Here is a 21,255-nt window from a genome sequence, read left to right on the forward strand (position 1 = left end):
ACACAATTCCAGTCTTAGCATGACAAAACCCACTGAACTGTGCCTATGGAGGAAAATCTTTGTCAACCTAGAACAAGAAGTGTGCTACAGCTACAGAGGACCTTCCCCTCTTCTCATTCACATACTATGGGGCGGGTGTGGTCTGTAGTTCACATATGTGAGCTGACCAGGGCTGATAATATTGAGATAAGACTACAGAGTACATAGGACAGAGCTGCATTTCTGGCAGGATCAACAGTTCATTTTTTGCACTTATCACACTCACACACACCTGATTTTAACTTGGTGATCCTGCTAGGAACACAATTCCAGTCTTAGGATGACAAAACCCACTGAACTGTGCCTATGGCGGAACAGCTTTGTCAACCTAGAACAAGATGTGTGCTACAGCTACAGAAGACCTTCCCCTCTTCTCATTCACATACTATGGGGGGGGGGGGGGTGGTGGCCTGTAGTTCACATATGTGAGCTGACCAGGGTTGGTAATATTGAGATAAGACTGCAGAGTACACAGGACAGCGCTGCATTTCTGGCAGGATCAACAGTTAATTTTTTGACACGATAGAACAAAATGCTTTCAATGGTATTGACAGACCTAAAGGTAACAGATATGTGAAGTTTAATATTAGGGTTTATATTCACTTTAACAGCCATTGACCACTGCTTAGTAATACCTGTTGCCAATGCATCAAAACATATGTTATATTGACTTCTATGGGCTCTAAGTGTATATAAAAATGGATGGGACAAATTGTTCAAAAACGCACATGGCGCTGGGATGAGGACAGGAATCTTTTTTATTAAGGGAAAGTTAGATACGTGTATTTTAGCCTGTTGCAGGGTATTTGTTAAAATGCAACAGTGTAAATGGACCCCTAATCTTCATTCTCTATCTGCACGGCAGAAGGATACAAGAAATCTGGTATGTGGAGGAAACTGCTCTTTCTTTCTCTTTCTTTTTTTGCTCCAGTTTTCACAATACAAGAAGCATTGTCATGTTTCATGCCCCTAAGTCTACAAACAGACACAGCACATCACACTATGGGGGTTATTTACGAAAGGCAAATCCACATTGCACTACAAGTGCAAAGTGCACTTGAAATTGCACTAAAAGTGCACTTGGATCCGAGGGGTAGATCTGAAATGAGTGGAAGCTCTGCTGATTTTATTATCCAATCATGTGCAAGCTAAAATGCTGATTCTTATTTTCCTTGCATGTCCCCTTCGGATCTACAGCGACTGCACTTCCAAGTCCACTTTCAGTGCAATTTCAAGTGTACTTTCCACTTGTAGTGAAGTGGAGTTGCCTTTCATAAATAACCCCCTATATTATATGCTGGAAATTCTGTAACACAGGTCGGTGATTTGCACCAACCTATATCACACATGTAGAATTTAGTTTATACGCGATTCGCTTTATAAGAACAATGGTTGCTATTGGTTACTGCATTCCCTTCTGTCTTCTCAGACTGATAATTGCTTCCCAATAAACCAGAGTGACTCTTGTGCTATAAAATCTGGCTTGTCAACGGTTGGACCTGATAGGGCGGTGGTGGGGCGAGCCTTACCGACTATGAATGAACTTTTACTGAAGGTGTGTGCGAGGGCAAGGGTCATATCGCTGTGCTGATCGAAGTCCAAAGTATAAGGGTGATCCCTCACCCTCTGAAAAGTCAGGCCACTTTGTTTGCCATACTTAACTATATCAGGGAAAGTCTTATTGCTGGAAGCACATGAGAATCTGCCACCCGGCTTTATCTTAGGAAACATTTCTGAGAATCATATAGAATTGGGTGCCGCTTGTCAGGCTGCAAACAAAATCACATCTTCAAAATACAACCATAGCAGAGAGATCAGGGCACTTACCTGCGAGGATCATGAACTTCCACCGAGAACTTCTTTTCTCTGAAATAAAGGTTTTCCAGCTGTCTCCACTGAAAGATCTAGACAAGAGCATAGCAGGAGTTAGCTTCCATCTCCAGCACCACAATCACTGTTATAACAACCATCCCAACAGATCCTTCAACATTCCTCTACACAATCTCAGTGTGCCTCACTTTTTCGGGGATAGGAAAGTACAAGCCTGTGTTATCTGCCCCTGGCCGCCTCTTGCTTTAGTTGCAGATCACAAATTCCTTTTTTTCCTGTAAGACTCCAGCAAGTCAGAGAAAAGAAAGCCTCTGAGCAGCAGCAGCAGCAAGCAGTAGCTATGTGTAAATGCGGCTTCCTCCTTTCAGTGTGGTGGAATGGCCAGGAATTCATATTCCCCTGCCTCCTATTGGAACAGCCACTTCCTGCCCACTAATGTGTAATAGTCCCTGACAAGCACTATAGCTTGGAAAAAAAGCAGGAGAGGGCGGGGGCCGAGGGCTGACCTTAATTCAAGGCAAGGCAACATGAGATAACAATGTGAGCCTGTGAAAGCCCTTCTAAATAGTCAGACTTTCTACCTTTTCTCAAGGCAGTCGCTGCAAAGCAAGCACATTCACTTTAGTTCACCGAACGTTTCATGGGTGTAGATGAACGCGACTTGTATGTAAATCCGAGCAATATATTTCTCTTTGCCCTGTTTGGTCTGTTAGAGCATAGTTAAAACCAAAAGAAAAAATGACCAATATTGCAGCTTACCAATTCTTAGATGTGTTGGCTGCATTCGTTTTTTAGTTTTTCGTTTTTTTCCCCCTTATTTTCAGCTGGTGTTTGGCTCTTTCACACGAAGATTAAAATGAATAGTTTGGGTCCTGTTTTTAATGCTTCCTCAAACCTCCCAACATTTTGAGATGGGAATGAGGGACACCTACTAACAAATGTATGTAGGCATAGGGCACGCCCCCTGCCACACCCCCTTAAAGGAGAATTAACCAAAAAAAATGGTTAATTAAATCCTGATGGGCTTTTTTTACCACTACTATTCCTTTATATGTACAAATGCAGCTGTTTACCCACATAGAAATCTGTTCAGCTGATAACTTTCTGTACTATCTTCCTCTGGACTGTTATCAATTAGCATTGTTCCCTGCCATCTCCGCAAACTACAAAACACCTCCCTCTGTTCTGGAGCAGAGAGGGAAGTGTTATGTAGTCCTAATAATCCCTGTGCTAGGGTGACACACCTGCTCAGTACCGATGTTACCCTAGAAGGACAGGAAGTATGTTAATGCTTCAGTAAGCACAATGCTATGTTTGTTCCTGGGGTGAAATATGCTTTACAGCTAAGTTCACACCTGTGCGGGTCGTGTCGCTGCGGGACCCGCACAAATTCCCACAGCTGCAACCACCCGCACAGTGAAACGTGGGACACATGGACGGGTGCCATTAATCCTAATGGCACGGCACTGGAAATCGCATCCGCACTGGCAACCACGCTGTACTCGCAGCCTGCAATTTCCAAAATAGTGCAGGGACTTCTTTCCTGCATTTCACGGGGCAAATGAATGGGCTGTCGTGCTCAAGCAAACGCGGGCTGCACAGCCCACACAGGTGTGAACTTAGCCTTAAAGTCGAAGTAAACCCTCCTATCGTTTTCAGTCAAGGAAGCCGGCATCTTGGCCTCTAATAATTCTTCAACTGCCATAATGCTGCACATGTGATCAGTTATGACATCAGCCATTGGATGGTTTGAAAGTTTGGTTGAGAGCACAACCAATGTGAAAGTTAGCATTTCCGGCATGAAGTTTTTTGAAACTGGGTTACTCCCACTTTAAGCGGAACTACACCACACCTGAGCAGCACAAACCAAAAACACCATTTAATAAATTTATAATATTCAAAGCAAACTCCCCCATCCATTCATGTCTCCATGCTTTTTTTTTCTGAGAAATCACATTGAAAAACACCCCCTCTAGAATGTTTGACAGTGGCCATCTTAAGTAAGGGAAGATGAATTTACTTCCTGGAATCTGGAGTCCAGCTGCCCTTAGCTCAGGCATGCCCCTCCCCCCTGAAGACTCCTAAGATGTATGACATCATTTGCCTAGGCATAGAAACCAGGAAGTAACAGAAGAAACATAATGTTTTCATAAAACAATAAATATGATATACTTTCCTATCTATTTACTAATATTAGCAGCATAAGCATTAAAACTAGTCAATGTTGATTGAGAGCGTGACGTTCTGCTTAGGGTCCATTCACACAGGGGCAACACGACTTTGAGCGTGACTTTGGGAGGCAACTTGGACACGACTTGAGTATGAATCAGAGCACGACTTGAAGCAACTTACAAGGCAACTTGAAGTTGCTTCCAGGAGAGGAGACTTTACCAGTGGCCAATCACATAATAATCAGCTCTGTGGGAGGGAGGGGTTTGCCTAGAAAACTATTTTTACTTCCTGGAAAGTTGCTTCAGTTAAGACAGGGGATCCGACTTGGAGGCAACTTCTATTGAAATCAATGGGTACAAGTTGCCTAGAAGTCGGATAGAAGTAGTACAGGAACCTTTTCTGAAGTCGGAGCAACTTCAGTAGTGTACATTTAGACGGCTCTCATTCACTTACATTGATTTTATTATGTTGCGCGACTTGAGGCAACTTGGGGCGACTTCAAGTCGGATCCAAAGTTGCTCCTGTGTGAATGGACTCTAAAAGTATGACATCTATTTAAGTTTGCACAGTCCTGATTGGCATCTCATGAAAGACAGATTGCCATTACTTATGACAGCCCACCATGGTCCGTTTTCTGGAGGGACAGTCCCTTTTTAGGATTTAAACCTCTCTGTCCTACCAGATTATGCTCTGTCCTATCCTAAGACCCATTCACACTTAAAGTGGAACTTCACCTAAACAAGTGAAGTTCCCCTCCTCTATTATTAGTGGAAGTTTATTAAATTTTTTTTCCTTGGAGCGAGTACCTATTTGTGACAGGTACCCACTCCACTTCCAGTTGGATCACCTGGGAGATCTGAGCAGACGTTTGCTTTTTTTTTTTAATGCTGTAAACCAAAAAGGCAATTTTCTGGCTTCTGGCTATAATATATACACTAGCTTTAGCAGGCGATACAATTGTGTTTTGTTTATTATTATTTTTAATTAAATGTTACTTTGTCAGAAGTTGTTATGTCTTTTTAATGTGTAACAAAACAACGGATATAAACAATGAAAGTCACAACAATCAGTTACAATTGTAATTGGGTTGTATGTTTCTTTACAAAGCAGCAAAACGCTAACAGAAGACTGAAAGTACAGAGTTCTGCCATGGTGAATTTTTATGCACAGCAGCAGTTTTACATTGCAGTGACAATGACACTGTAAATTACAAATGTCATTGTATTACATGTGACCTCACAGACTGATTATTATTATTATCAGTTATAAATATTTTTTAAGGACAGTGTGGGCTCAGTCACACTTGAACCAAAACAGACGCATTAACATGTGTTGGCGCAACGTATGGCAACGCATTTGCTCTACGTTCAATCTGTTGCAGTGCTAATCATTGTGAATGTCACCACAATGCATTTTACGGCAGATCACAACACACCAAAATCAAAATAACACATAACTTTATTTAGAAAAAAGGGTCATACATATTATTTCAGCCATTGTGGTGTATTGGTAGCCCATTCATAATGAAGGAGCTGTCTTAATGAAAAGCACGTCATTATTCACCTTAATGCACCTCAATGGATTGTTTTAGTGTAAATGGCCTCTGCTAATTCAGATTTGGCAATTTGTCTGGGTATATGTATTAAACACCAGGCTACCTAAAAATTTTCTAGATCTTTGCATGTAAGGCCAGAATTACTATTTTAACAATAACACACACACACACACACACACACACACACACACACACACACACACACACACACACACATATATATATACATATATATATATATATATATATATATATATATATATATATATATATATATATATTTACATATATACACACTGGGGGTTATTTACGAAAGGCAAATCCACTTTGCACTACAAGTGCAAACTACAAGTGCAAAGTTCACTTGAAATTACACTGAAAGTGCACTGGGAAGTGCAGTCATTGTAACTCTGAGGGGTAGATCTGAAATGAGGGGAAGCTCTGCTGATTTTATCATTCAATAATGTGCAAGCTAAAATGCTGCTTTTTATTTTTCATGTCCACCTCGGATCTACAGCAACTTTACTTCCAAGTGCACTTTCAGTGCAATTTCAAGTGCACTTTGCACTTGTAGTGCAAAGTGGATTTGCCTTTTGTAAATAGCGCTATATATATATATATATATATATATATATATATATACACATACACACACACCACAGGATCCTCCACATTTACTTTGTTGCAGTGAGTGTTTGGGACCATAAAATTAATACACATTGGGGGTTATTTACGAAAGGCAAATCCACTTTACACTGAAAGTGCACTTGGAAGTGCAGTCGCCCTAAATCTAAGGGGTAGATCTGAAATGAGTGGAAGCTCTGTTGATTTTATCATCCAATCATGTGCAAGCTAAAATGCTGTTTTTTATTTTCCTTACATGCCCCCCTCTGATCTACAGTGACTTTACTTTCAATTGCACTTGCAGTGCAAAGTGAATTTTCCTTTAGTAAATAACCCCCATAATGCAATCTGCCATGAAAGTAAGGAAATCCAGTACATCATCATATTGCTGTAGTTATATGTGGTCACATGCTCTGATCAAACTTTGCTTGCATATATCCTAAATTACATTTTAGTGCATTTGAGACATGCATATACAGTCCAGACAGAATAAAAAGAACAAGTGTCAGTTTTAGATGTACATAGTTAAGAGGAGGATTTGAGAGAGACTTATTTAGCACACACAGAAATGTACTAAGGAATAAGAACCTGTTGTATATTAGTCTGCTTACATCATCAGCTTCCTAAACCACAATATTATACTGGTTTGCACAGTTACTGAGAATCCTGACAATAAATTGTAACATTGTGAAATCAAACTTAAAGCAGAACTTCGCCTAAAAGGGGACGTTCCACTTTTATGCTACCACCCCCCCCCCCCCACACTTTTTGACACATTTATTTATTGAGGGGGAGCAGGTACCCGGTTTTAAATTCACCCCCTCCCCCTTTGCCTTGTCACAGGTCTCAGAAGGCAGTGGGATCATCCACAAAAGGATCGCGTGGCTCGTGCATGCGCAGTGCGCAGCTGGCTGTAAAGTTTTCCTTAGTGAACATGGTGCATCGAGGACCCAAAGAATGATGAAGAATCAGTCCAGGTGAGGACCATGCTGGATCCCTGGACAAGTAAGTGTACTTTTATTACTTTTTACTTTTACTTTATTTTCCTTCTAATTTTTTAGGGGGGACTGAAGATCCCCTTAAAGTCCATCTCTGTGAAAAACAAAAATCCTCCCTTGCAGTGGGGCTGCCACTTGCACTTCATTAAATGCTCGTTATTGTCTTTACACCAGATGATGCAGTTTTATTTAACTAACTCCCCACTCCCCTGGCAGATGGCACATTTTTCTCCACAATGCTCAGGCTTGTGGACTGCCCCTTGGCAAACTCGCATACAATGCAACGGCTATGATCCCTGCATTGTACTTGATGACATCAGAGGACCTGTGACCTGCAGGAGCATTGGGGAGAAGAGGCTGCAGGCACTGGTCCTTTAGCCTGGAGGGAGGAGATAATTAGGGAAGAAAAACTGCTTTAAATAAACATATACTGTGGGAACTGTTTGGCTGACACTTTAAACTTCTACTTCTAAAAATGCTAGTTGACTGGCTTCTATACTTTCTGAAGCACTGACCTGGAACAAGAATGTAAGGCAAGAGATCTGAATTTACTTGTTTTATGACAGCTGTCTAAAAGGGGATTTGCCTTCACTTTGCAGACATTTCCTCTAACTTCCTGCTGCATCTCCTGAACAGAAAATGAAGAGAAATCTTCCTTACAGAACAGCAAAAAATAAACTGATAGGGGTTTAACCATTGTCTATTTACCCAAAACTAAAAATATTGGCTGCTCCTACACTTTAAAGCTGAGGTTTAGTTAACCACCTGCCAACCAGCCGCCGTCATTATACAGCGGCAGGTTGGCACAATCCCACGAGCCATCGTAGCTGTCAATCGGCTCCTTTAAGTGGGATAGCAGGCGCGCCAGTGTCGCCGGAGGTCATACTGGTCAGTACCATCCCTTTTTAAGTTTCACCTAAATGTAGGCTTTAATCGTAGTATGTGGCATAGAGAAACTATAACTATGAAGATTATGGTGAAAAGAAACAAAAGGATTCAAAAAGACCTCCAGTTGAGCCGGTGCATAGCACAGCAGAGCCTTCTTAGAGCAGAAAGTATTCATATCTCATTCCATCACGTATCTGGTATGTGGAATACATATATGAGGTGTGTTTAAAAGTTCAGTAAATGGTCTGATATTTTAACGGCAACATGGGCCAGGTGTGTGCACATGCACATGGCTGTCCAGAGACACGTTGAGAAGCGCCACCTAGCGTGGAGTACCTGTGACGTCAGGGCAGAGGCAGATCCATGGGGGGGCAACAGGGCTCTTGTGCCCCACCCGAGAAATTCGTTGTGACCGGTTGTGTGTGCGGGCGGCACGATGGGTGAGCTGCCAAGCTGCCCGTCCACTCGCACAGTTACACTGACAGCAGCTGAGTGGCTAGGCGGGTGGGTGAGAGAGCGGACGCAGCTGGGAGGCTCAATGGGTGAGCTGGCCAAACAGTGGGTGGCAGAGCAGAGAGATGACATAATTTCTCACTGCCCGGCGCCCACCCTGCATCCCTACAGTTACGCCCTCACTCACCAGCCAGGCAGCCATGGGCAGCAGAGAGATTACATCATCTCTCTGCTGCCTGGGACACAGGAAGTGACAATCCCCACCTTAGCAGGAAATTGACAATACGCAACGTGTGGCAGGTGACGTGGCAGGTGACGTGGCAAATAGCAATCCGCAACTTGTGGCAGGTGGAGTGGCAAGTGGACAATTCCGCAATGTGTGGCAGGTGATGTGGCAAGTGACAATCCGCAACTTGTGGCAGGTGGCGTGGCAAGTGGGCAATCCGCAACGCGTGGCAGGTGATGTGACAAGTGACAATCTGCAACTTGTGGCAAGTGACACACTCGGGGGCTTGCACTGATTCTGCATTATGGTGAGTTTAACTATTTAATTTTCTCTAACAATGTAATAATAGAAACAATGCACTTCAATCATCCTGGCACCATAACAACCATGGTGCCGTGATGACTGAAGTGTCAACACCAGCCATTTCCCCAATAAATTGCCCGCAGAAAATCATATTTTCTGGCAGTGCCCCTCCTGATACTAGACTCTGGATCCGCCCCTGCGTCAGGGTAAACCCGTTGTGGGCAGTCAAACATACTCAGTGGGAGAGGTAGGGTCACGGTGCAATGGAGCAGCAAGTGAACATCAAGTTCTGCTACAAATTGGGGAAAACAGCAACAGATTAAATGTTGGTGCAAGTCTATGGGGCAGAAGCTGTGAGCAGAACACGGTTCAAATGCTTTAGCAATCGGAAAGGAAATCAGTGAGGGTGAGCCATGTTCTGGTCAGCTGTCCACAAGCAGAACCCCAGACATGATTGAGCTAGTGCAACAAATGTTGGCACAAGATCAGCTACTGACTCTATGTTTGATGGTGGGGGAATTGAGCATTAGCAAGGGCACAGTGCCCACCACCATCCGTGGAGATTTGAGTTAGCAGAAGATCTGTTCCCAGTTTGTGCCGCACAAGCTGAAAGAGGAACAGAAAGCAAAACGGGTGGAAACCTCTGGAGATTTCCATACCATGTGCGACCAGGATCCATCCTTTCTGCAAACCATCGTCACAGGGGATGACACCGGTGCGCCAGTTCTTGGCTCACTGTGGCGTACCTGTTCTCGATCATCCACCGTACTCCTCTGATCTGGTGCCTGCGAACTTCTATTTGTTTCCCCACCTGAAGAACATGACAGGCGCACGTTTTGTGGACGTGGTGGCAATCCAAGAATGTGTGACAGCGATTTTATAAACGATTCCTAAAGAAGCCTTTGCTGACAGTTTCCAGAAGCTTTGTGAACATTGCCAAAAGTGTAATGTGAAGGATGGAGATTATTTTTAAGGCCAATAAAGGTAATTTGTTTGTATCTTCTGTTTTGTTTGTTTTCTGATACCGTTCACCAAACTTTTGAGACACAACTCTTAAACACTTTTTCATGACACCGATTTTGTCTATGTATTCTGAATGCTAGAATATTTAGAGAAGTAGCAAGATACTGTTTATGTTTCTCTCCAGATTGTGCACATAGACCTAGATGGACATAAACAGATGCGCAGTGTTTGTGCGAACACAGAATTGTTACTGCGGTAAATATCTCTCAATCTTTTCCTGTTATTGTCTGAGCAGTAGATGGAGAAACCCGAGGCAATGGATACACTTTGCAGGGGAAGATGGTCAGTCTTTTTCCTGTTTAGTCAACATGTTTAATGAATAAAATGGAAAAGCCAAAGACACTTTGACTATGAGACAAAAGGTGATACCTTTACTAAATCCACAATGGTCTTTGTTTACTAAGCATGACTATCATAGGATCATTAGTTTTACTAACATTACATATGCTCTCTATAATGATATGTTGTTTTTGCTTATAAAAAGGGTGTCAATGCATATATAAATATAATATATATTTACTGTGTCCATGATGCTGTATTTTATCGGCACATTGTACTGTGTCAGTATAGTGCTGAGCACGTCAGAAAGGAGAACTGACTTATATACTAAAATAGAATCACACACAGCTTGGTTAAAGGGGTTGCAAACCCTGGTGTTTTTTCACCTTAATGCATCCTATGCATTAAGACGAATAAACACCTGGCAGTCACCGGCCCCTCGTTTTACTTACCTGAACCCCTTCATCTCTTTGGCGGGGACGCGCTGTCCCTCTCTCCACGGGGTCCCGGCTCTTGATTGGATAGGTTGATAGCAGAGCCGCCATTGGCTCCCGCTGCTGTCAATCAATCCAATGACGCAGGCGCCAGGGGGCAAGGTAACCCCCTCGGGAGAGCGCTTCTCCGATGGGGTTATCTGATGAGGGGAAGAGCTGCGAAAGCCACCGAGGGACCCCAGAAGATGAGGATCGGGACCACTCTGTGCAAAATGAGCTGCACAGCGGAGGTAAGTATGACATGTTTGTTATTTAAAAAAACAAAAAAATGATCCTTTACAATCACTTTAAGGAACAACGAGAGAGGTCACTTTTTTATGTCTAATTTGACAAGGATATCGATATCTTAACTGCAATTATGGCAGCAGTGATAGACTACATATAATAATGCTTAAATCTGTATTAAAACCTAAACCAAAAACTGTAATATATTGCAGATCACCAATCATTAGATGTAGTGGCTGCATTTGTTTTCCTTTTTAATGATTTTATTTTTCACCAGGTGATCTAGACGATAACACACCTCTTGCATTAGAGTGCCCCCACTCTGGATGAATGAGAACAGGGGCACCTTTGAAAAGCAACATTGTCAGTCTGGGGGGAGGGGAGTGTTAAGCCAAGTCCACACTAATATTTTTTTTTTTTTTGTTGAACGATGACCAATGTTAGTACCGTGATCTCCCCTGCTGAGCTGTTGTGTTCTGACAGGGGGACGCCCCCACCAAAAACCACTCCGGTCAGTGATCTTGCCATTGGGAGTCGGTTTTCCAGCATGCTCATCTGGCAGAAGGTGCCTTCTGTCGGCAGGGCTGCTGTTAGAAATCACAGGCCTCCCCCTTCTCGGCCAGAAGTGACTGAGGACATAGATTTATCAGTTCCTTTTATTGCAGCTGCAGCTGCAGCAGCACATATTAATGAATAGAAAACACTATGAAGCTTCCTGCTCATTCACAAACTGAAGAACAGTAAACATAGTTTACTATGCTTCCGTGATGAATGGACACAGGAGTGATTGGTACTGATTGCTCACTGTGTTCTTTCAGGAAAAGAAGGGGCCAGTAAATTATATTTAATGGCCCCTTCGCTCACTCTCTATCCTGAAACATTTCCCTGTGTGCCCCCACTAGCTGCCGGCTGGAGAGAAGAGAAGGGAAGCTGGAGGTGCTGCGGGGCAAAAGGGTGAACAGGGGCCCGGACAGCAGATGGAAGGGGCGCATGTGCTAGGGCCAATCCCTCTGTAGTGCAGCTGAAGAGAGAAAGAGGAACAGAAGCTGGCAGCGCTGCAGGGGGAGACAGAAGAGGACTGGTGGCTGCAATAAGTCAGTACAGCTGGCCTTTCTGGTCAGCAGGTGCCTGGGTCCCCCTTTTGAACTGATGGTGCCTGGGCCCAGTACAGAAGGGCTGGCTGTACTGCCTTATAAGTGGCCCTGTCTGTCAGACCGGCTGACATACACATGGGTTGAATGTCGTACTATCCATTAGATGTACTATCAGATTTAAATACACTAACAAATTGAAGCCGAACTCCAACTAACCGTTTATGAGCAGTTGCAGTTTGGGGGGGGGGGGGGGAGAATACATAAATAAATAAAAGATGATAATTGTAAGAACCACAGTGTTAAATGGTTTCTCTCCTCCCGGTATCTGTTACATCTGGAAGAGAGCTTGTTCTTTTGAAAAAACACAGGCTTGCTTACCAGGTATAAAAAATAAAAAAATAAAGCCTAAAAAAAAAATGAATGCAGCTATCATCACATAAAAGAATTGGTAAGCTGTGGTATAAAAAAAAATTATTTTGGGTTTATTATTGCTTTAAAAAAAAACACCTATATGATTGGTAAATTGGGTAAATTGGTCATTCATATAATCATTAGGGCTGTCTGAAATAAAAAAATGTCATAGATGTAAGCAAAAACTTGTCTCCATGGTTGAAAAAATGAAACGTTTCTACTAATTAGATTATCAATATGACCCCTCTACAGGCGATGTTTTACTAACAACTTCACAGAATAGGTAAACCAATACCATAGATCAGTTTGTTTATTCTACCACTAATGCAGGGGTAGACAACTTGGAGGCCCTCCAGGTGTTGTGGAACTACATTTCCCATGAGGCATTGCAAGGCTGGCAGTTACAATTACTCCCAGAGGCATGATGGGACTTGTAGTTCTGCAACAGCTGGAGGGCCCCGGGTTGCCCTGCACTAATGGTTGTTTCTCTGGCTTTTTCCTAGCAATTATCATTTTATTCCTCAAATTTCTGTCAAATCGAACAAAAAATTTAGCTGTCCGTAGACAGCCTAATAAGGGCCATACACATGGTAGTTTCCAAGCTATTTTGACTAGCTTTAATCACACAAAGGTCAAATAGATTAAAGTGTGGACATAAACTTTTTTTAAAGTTGTGGACAAAGTAGGGACAACAAATTTTTTCCCCATCTGGAGATTTCCCGTCACTTCCTGTAACAGAAACACAACAGGAAGAATAAGAATCTCTGGGATGTCCACCGGTGTCCCCATTGGAAGATTAACCCTCACCCTTCGTTCTGCAGACCACTGTAACATTTTGTATTTCCCATCGTGCTCTGTCTCAGTGACAATGACTACCAGGACAAATAGAGAGAGTGAATCTACCCAGTGGGGACACAGGCTATAAAAACTACTCCATGTAAAAATAAAATAAATAAATAAGGTTTGGCTATATGTACACTTATGCCGCATACACGCAATCGGATTTTCCGACAACAAATGTTGGATGTGAGCTTTTTGACAGAAAGTCTGACCATGTGTATGCTCCATCAAACATTTGTTGTCTGACTTTCTGCCAACAAATGTTGGCTAGCAGATTCTCAAAGTTTCCGCCAACACATTTTTGTTGTCGGAACTTTCCGATGGTGTGTGTACACAAGTCCCTCGCACAAAAGTCCACGCATGCTCGGAATCAAGTACAAGCCGGAAGCACTCAGTCTTGTAAATCTAGCGTTCATAGTGGAGATATCACATGACTATTGAACTTCCTTTTTATCGGCTTGCCGAATGTCTTGTACGTCACTACATTTGTAATTGTTGGCCAACATTTGTGTGACTGTGTGTACGCAAGAGAAGTTGGAGTCAGCAACCTTCGAACAAAATTCCACGGTTTTGTTGTTGGAAAGTCCGCTTGTGTGTACAGGGCATTAGGCTGCATTCACACCTGAGCGTTTTCAGCTCATGAAACGCTCGTAAAACGCCTGAAAAACACCCAACAAGCAAAATCCCAATAATTTCAATGGCACCTGTTCACATCTGAGTGTTTTGTTATCTGAAGCAAAACGTTTGAAAAACGCCTTAGGCTACTTTTACACTGAGGCGCTTTACAGGTGCGGGACGTTAAAAAAAGTCCTGCAAGCCGCATCTTTGAGGCGCTGTAGGAGCATGTATACACCGCTCCTAAAGCGCCCCTGCACATTGAAAGTAATGGGCAGTGCCGCTTTGCCCATTGTTTGTACAACCCTTCTTCCGCTAGCGGGGGTTAATAGCGCTAGAGGCCAAAAAGCGCCTCTAAAACTAGCTCTCTGGCTTTCACACTGGGACTGCAGGGGAGGCATTTTTCAGGAGCTTTACAGGCACTATTTTTAGCACAAATCTTCCCCATTCCCTATCCCCCTCCCAACACAAATCCCCCTAAATCCCCACTCTTAGCCCCTCCCCCAAATTTCCCCTCCTAGAAGAATAGTTACCCCGTGCAGCCCCCAAATTCCCCCTTCCAACACAATTTCCCTCAAAATCTCCTTGTGGAGCTCCTCCATCTTACATGATACCACAGTGCCCAGGGCAGCCGTCCCTCCTGCCCACTCCTTGCCCCAGCCCTGTATGTTTAGGTTTATAGGCACACATAAGGAATCATACAAATCTCATGCAGACACAGTCCTACCCGAACCTTGATTCTGCCAGGCTGTAGAGGTCGCCTTGTTTTTCTATGTCATCTTGCCATGGTGTATTATAGGGGTCCAATATTGTGGTACATGTCTGATTACCTTTTCCACATAAAACTAGAATGTTGTAGCCTGGTTTACTCTATTCACTGCATTCCAGTTCTGAGAAAGCATGACAAAAGGAGACAGACGTGTAGGATTCTGGAAGGAATTCCAATTCTTTCAATCACTAGATCAGCAGCATGACTTTTACAATAGGCATGAAGTTAGACTCGGTGTTCTTGAAATGCCGCATAGATCACAATACAAAGAGCTGCATGTGCCCTTTTGCCAGTTTGTTGTTTGTCTTTCACTTTGAAATATGGGTTACATTTTGGCGTAGCTTATAACACTTTGTAATGTGAACCTTTTAAAATTAAAGCTCAATGCATCAAAAAAAAAAAAACCTCACAAATGGCTCCATAAAATACATTCTGAAATGTAAAACATCGACTCACTAAAACACATGCCAAAATATTAATATATATGAAACACGAGATATTTGTTATGTGCACAGAGAAAAATATCTACCTAGACTCTGCCAACAAATTCAAAACATACCACCCAACGTCTTCTAACTTGGACCTTATTCCTACCATAATACAAGGACTTTACAAGAGTCCAGATTCAAAGAAATAAAGCTATAATATTATACAAACATTTGCATTTGTTAGTACATGGAAGAGTTTTATAAACAGGGCCGCTGCTTGTGTCCGCACTAAACATGCCTATAGGTTTGTAGAATTGTTTTGCCTCTTGAATATATTAGATGTCATTTGGCAGCATTGACTCTGTTCTTCCTGCAAACTGCCAAAATGATGTCCCGATCCATCTACCTAACCTGTACGGAAGGCACCTACAAATACATTTGACCGCAGAGTTGCCCACTATCCTTAAATTTTATGCATGGCTCTAATCTTTGGATCATTTTCTATGGCCAGTGTCCAAACTGAATGTCCCAGATTTTCAGCTTCTGTTTAAAAGTCACGTTCAAAGCACGTCTGGATTTAATGTCCTTCAAGCAACTTTGATTGTGTGTTGTAGACTTCCCTTAGACCTCTTTCACAAGGACGATTCGTTCAGGTCCGCCTGTCAGTTTTTTAGGTGGACCTGAATGGACACCCCGGAGGTCTATGGAGCGTCGGATGTCAGCTGTGACATGTGACATCCGATCCGAAAAAGTGTGACGGAGGAAAAACCTACTTTTCCATCCGTCTGAGGATCGGATCGGGTGACCACGGACTCTACGGTCCGTCATCATCCGACCCCTCGTCATGTCTGTGTGAAAGAGCCCTTATATAACAAGTGGTTCAATTTGGGAAATTTATTTTTTTACGGATAAAGGGAACCAAATCTTGAGATATTTAAAGTGTTAGTTCCCCTTTTCAGAAAAAAATGAAGAGGTAAACTAACATCCTACATCCTTCCCACCTTTCCGGTTCCTGTTGCACTTATATCTGTAGGTGACACGGTTTCACCATCCATGTACGCCGGTGCAGCAGTCCTGGGGTTTTAAAAGCACACTATTTTACTTTGTTTTTCTTTTTTTTTTTCCTTAGGGGTGCCAGGACAGAGCAGAGCAATTCTGATTGGTCAGTGCTGGCACGTGACTGTGCTGACCAGTCAGAACCGCTCTGATTCTTCCCACGTCCCTAGGGAAAGAAGAGGAAGAACATTGTGGTTTTCAAACCCAAGGACCGCTGCACCAGACGGCGTGAAAGGTGAAACAGAATCACCCACAGATGTGAGTGCAGACCAAGGGGTGAGGAGAGTGTAGGGTGTTAGTTCATTTTCGTTATTTCTGAAAAACACTTTAAATATTTTCTTTATTGGATGGTATTCATAGATGTGAGTTTATTATATAAAATTTTTATATTTTATAAAGTTTTATATTAAAGTGCACCTAAACCCAAAAATTTAATGTATTGTGGCTTACGAATGCTTATGCAGTGTACACATGGTCGGAATTTCCGGCAGAAAAATTCAGACGGAATCTTTTCATGGGATATTCCAATCGTGTGTGGGCCTCATCTGACTTTTTTTTTTCTAAAATTCTGACGGACCTAGAAATAGAACAAGTTTTAAATCTTTCCGACGGAATCAATTCCTATCGGGAAAACCATTCCTCTGTATGCTGTGCCGATGGACCAAAAACGACTCAAGGGCAGCTATTGGCTACTGGTTATTAAACTTCCTTTTTCTTGTCCCAAAAAAAGGGAGCATATAAGAGAAGTTTACTGTTAGGGTCTATATACTGTAATTAACCATAAAATGTGTGTTTTAAAATATGTTACCACATTAGGCTGATGTAAAACAGTATTTTTTGTGATGCATTTAAATAAAATCAGACAGCAAATGCATTCATGGCAGTAGTTATTTTAACATTTCAGATATAGTGAGGCTGACTCGTAAAAAAACAGAGATAAGAAAATTAACAATTAAGAAAAGTAATTGCCCATAGTAACCAATTAGGATTCTTATTTAATGTCTGCATCAAAATCTGAAACATGATTGGTTGCTATTGGCACCTACCCTTTTGCTCTTTCTTCTCTCCCACTACATCACTAGAAATTAATTTATATCTGTTTATACAAATGTAAATCAGTGTAAAAGAACATGATTAGTGTATGAAGGTCAGAAAAAAAAACAGTCCTTTATTCCTAGCAGTGATTTATAACTCTGGGAGTAATTAGGGCACTTCATCTCAGGTTTACAATAATAACACATCATTGTGCTGTGTCCACTTCCACACATAGATAATGCATTGTCACCTCGGGGTAAGGGAGTTTTTTTAACTAGAAGCTTTCAGGAGGCTCCCTAACCTAAGGCAGCATTATATGTTGGTAGCCTGTAGCTAGATGGTAAAGTGCGTGAGCCCTTAGTGGGTGTCCTATTAAGTGTTTATTAGCTGTTTCAACTTTTGTTCCAGTTTAATGCTGCTACAAACAGTTGCTCATTTTGTAACAATTCAAACGGACATGTTATCTACGCAGCACTGCACAATATATAACTAGACTCACATTGTTGCATTGGTTATTTATTAATCACCATGTTTTTTTTACAAACCTGAAAGTAACTATTATCTGATACAGTTTGTATGAGAAAGTTGAAAGCCTATTTACCCAGGCCTGGAGGAAGCCTATGGTCCCCTTTAAGGGTGTTAAGAGACCGTATGACTGCTTTAATGCTTAAGAAGCAGATGTCTAGCATTCTCAAGGACACTCACGCCAAATTTCTCAAGATTTTGGAACGTTGACCTCAATATGCCTTCCCCATTGCTTCCTACAGCTAGTGTTGGATGCCTGTGGCCAACCCACCTGATGATCCTGAGTCCATGGCCTTTTCACCCTTCCTCCCTCTCACCCCTCCTCTGTTGTGCCCCCCTTTCCCCCCCCCTTTTTTTCTTCTTTCTTTCTCTCTGGTCTTTCCCTTCCTTTTGTTCCTTCTGGGGCTTTCGCCCCAGCTCTCTCAAGCGCCTGTGGCCAACCCACCTGATGATCCTGAGTCCATAGCCCCATCGCCCTTCCTCCCTCTCACCCCTCCTCTGTTGTGCCCCCCTTCTCCCCCCCCCTTTTTCTTTCTCTCTGGTCTTTCCCTTCCTTTTTTCCTTCTGAGACTTTAACTCCCTCTCTCTCTTTCTTCTTGGTCATTCTACACTCTCTGAGTGTATAATCTATACTGCACCTTTATCAGTGAATTAACTTGTCCAGGCTTGACATTGATATCCATGTAGATCTTACCTGGACCTTGTTTTTCAGTTGTTCCTACTCCTTGGACTTAACCACTGCTACTCTTTTCATTTTTCTTGACATTGAATGAAATCTTATACTGATTTATGTTGTCATCCCAAGCCCCTCTGTGGGCATATTGAATGCTTTATTGTTATTCCTTTTAAAAAGTAATAAAATAATTCTACCAGAAAGTCTATTTATTGCCACAGAACATCTTTACTGTCTTATTTACTATACAAAAATCCCATGGCACCCCCACGCATTTACATAACAGCAGTGTGTTTTTTTTGCTGTGGGTACGTGAAGATGTTCGATTACACACTTTCCCGCACCACCTAACCTTATATCTCTTGCCAAGTGAAAGTGAGCATACACTACAGACCTATTTATTCAAGGTATAGATTTATTGGATGCCCTTCTATAGCTAAGGGCTAATCCACTTTTTTTCAGTTCACAGAATTATCAGGATAAGTATGACAATTTCTTTTCATAATATTTGTCTTGGCATATTAAAAAAGTGTTTCTTAGCATGCGTCTGTATTATTTAGCTCATGCAGTACAGAAGTATAAATATACCACTAGGTTGTGTATATATGGATAAGTATACATACTGCCGGTGTATATACGAGGAACCAATACAATGCCCATATACAGTATGAGAAAGTACAGCGTCAGGCAGGAAGCAAGGAAAGAAAACATTACTACCCATTAGCCCTAAAACATCCAGATACAGCACTGCCCAGATGCCAGGATAAGGGCTCTTCAGTCTGATTCACAGCCCTGAACGATATATACAGAGATGAGAGGGTCCTGCTATAGATCAGATTGTGTACATTTATCATTCCAGTAACTCTACGCTTTACTTACATATCCCTTTGATATTGCCTGCGAATAATAGAGCTGTACCAAGCGGTATTAAATGAAAAATCAAACATTTATCATATTGCAGCTTACCAATCCTTAGATGGTTGCATTCTTTTTTTGTTAGGTTTTCTTTTATTTATTTTTACGTCTATTGTTTTTCAACAGAACCAGCTGTCCTGCAGATGTAGCAGTTAAAACTTTTATCCTAAAAGGAAAAAAACTTTTTCTGTAACTGCTTATAAAGTGCCAGCTACAGTTCAGCTTTAATTTGTTAGTGTATCTAAATCCGCTAGTACATCTAACACTACCCCCTTTCCCCACCAGACTGACAATGCTACTGTCTAAAGTTGTCTCTGTTGCACTTTCATGCAGAGTGGAGGCACTCTGCAAGAAGTGTTTTACTGGTCAGATCAACAGGTGAAAGCGGAGGGGAAAAAGCCAGAAACATGAAAGCAAATACAGCCACCACATCTAATGACTGCTAAGCTGCAATATAATACATTTTTGCACACACAAATACCAGCAGCGCTATAAACTCAAATGCCCTGTACACACGGTCAGACATTCCAACTACAAAACAAAACACAACCATGTGTATGCAAGACAAGTTTGGGCCAAAATCCATTGGAAAAAAATCAGACGGATTTTGGCCCAAACTTGTCTTGCATACACACGGTCGCACAAAGTTGTTGGAAAATCCAATCGTTCAGAACGCGGTGACGTAGAACACGTACGACGGGACTATAAAGAGGGCAGTAGCCAATAGCTTTCCTCTCGTAATTTATTCTGAGCATGCGTGGCACTTTGTCTGTTGGAATTGTCTACACACGATCGGAATTTAAACGATCGGATTTTAGATCCTGCTCTCAAACTTTATGTGTCGGAAATTCCGACAGAAAAAGTCAGATGGAGCCCACACACGATCGGATTTTCCGACAACAAGATCCCATCGCACATTTTCCGTCGGAAAGTCCGACCGTGTGCACAGGGCATAACAGTAAAATATAAATATTAAAATACTAGAAGAGTTATCATACAGTGCGATCATATATTCAGGCATCCAGAGACCCAGAGAGACAGCATCTCATTCTGAGGAAAAGTCAAAGACAGATTTGAAACAAGCTCATCACTGACCCAACCCTCCGATGCAGCTTTCCCTGGGAGATTGCAAACAAAGATATCAAACCAATGTGTTTTTTTTCTTCCTATAATCCTGGTACTTTCGGTAAGAGTTTAATTTGAAGGGGGATGTGAGTACCCCCCCCCCCCAGCTTCTTTACGTGTGGAGGTGTTTGTGACAGTCTAGCATCTTGCAAGCAAAAAATCAAACTATTTTGTGGACAGTCTCACGGATTTAATTAAAAAATTTAGCTGCAATATATTGTTGACTTTGCTTATGTATATACAGTAAAACCTTGGTTTGAGAGTAACTTGGTTTGAGAGCGTTTTGCGAGACAAGCTACATTTTGACTTGATATACAAGCGATGTCTTGATATACAAGTAGCCTCGAGTCACAACTGAGTATAAAACATACAGAGGTGCCTCTAAGTGTAGCAATATGGTTACATTTAATGAAGGTACAACATTTAGCAACTCACATGGTTGATGAATAAAGCTGGCACATCTAAGTATGCAGGCACTTGGGGTAAAGCTGTCCACATAGACCATCCTCCGCACCACCATCAACATCGTCCCTTCCATGCTGCGCTTCAAGCATCCCTTTCAAATCGCTCTACTGCAGGGTAGTCTTCCCGGTCACAATTGTAGACTGACAGCGGTAAGAGCCAGTGGTGCAGAGGATGGTCTATGTGGACAGCTTTAAC

At 42.2% G+C, this 21,255-nt stretch overlaps 1 protein-coding gene across 6 annotated transcripts in view; it reads right to left on the reverse strand.

Moving 5' to 3' along the window:
• Positions 1-21,255, reverse strand: part of FRMD4A (FERM domain containing 4A) — a 583,773-nt gene that overhangs the window by 59,407 nt on the left and 503,111 nt on the right. For all 6 annotated transcript variants that reach the window (XM_077472972.1, XM_077472971.1, XM_077472970.1 and 3 more), the window contains exon 12: positions 1,867-1,943. In XM_077472972.1, the coding sequence (XP_077329098.1) occupies positions 1,867-1,943 (77 nt within the window). The remainder of the gene's footprint in view (positions 1-1,866; positions 1,944-21,255) is intronic.

This window comes from Lithobates pipiens, unplaced genomic scaffold, assembly GCF_037356315.1.
Source record: "Lithobates pipiens isolate NorthernLeopardFrog02 unplaced genomic scaffold, aLitPip1_a1.2 Scaffold_8, whole genome shotgun sequence".
Taxonomy (NCBI): Eukaryota; Metazoa; Chordata; class Amphibia; order Anura; family Ranidae; genus Lithobates; species Lithobates pipiens.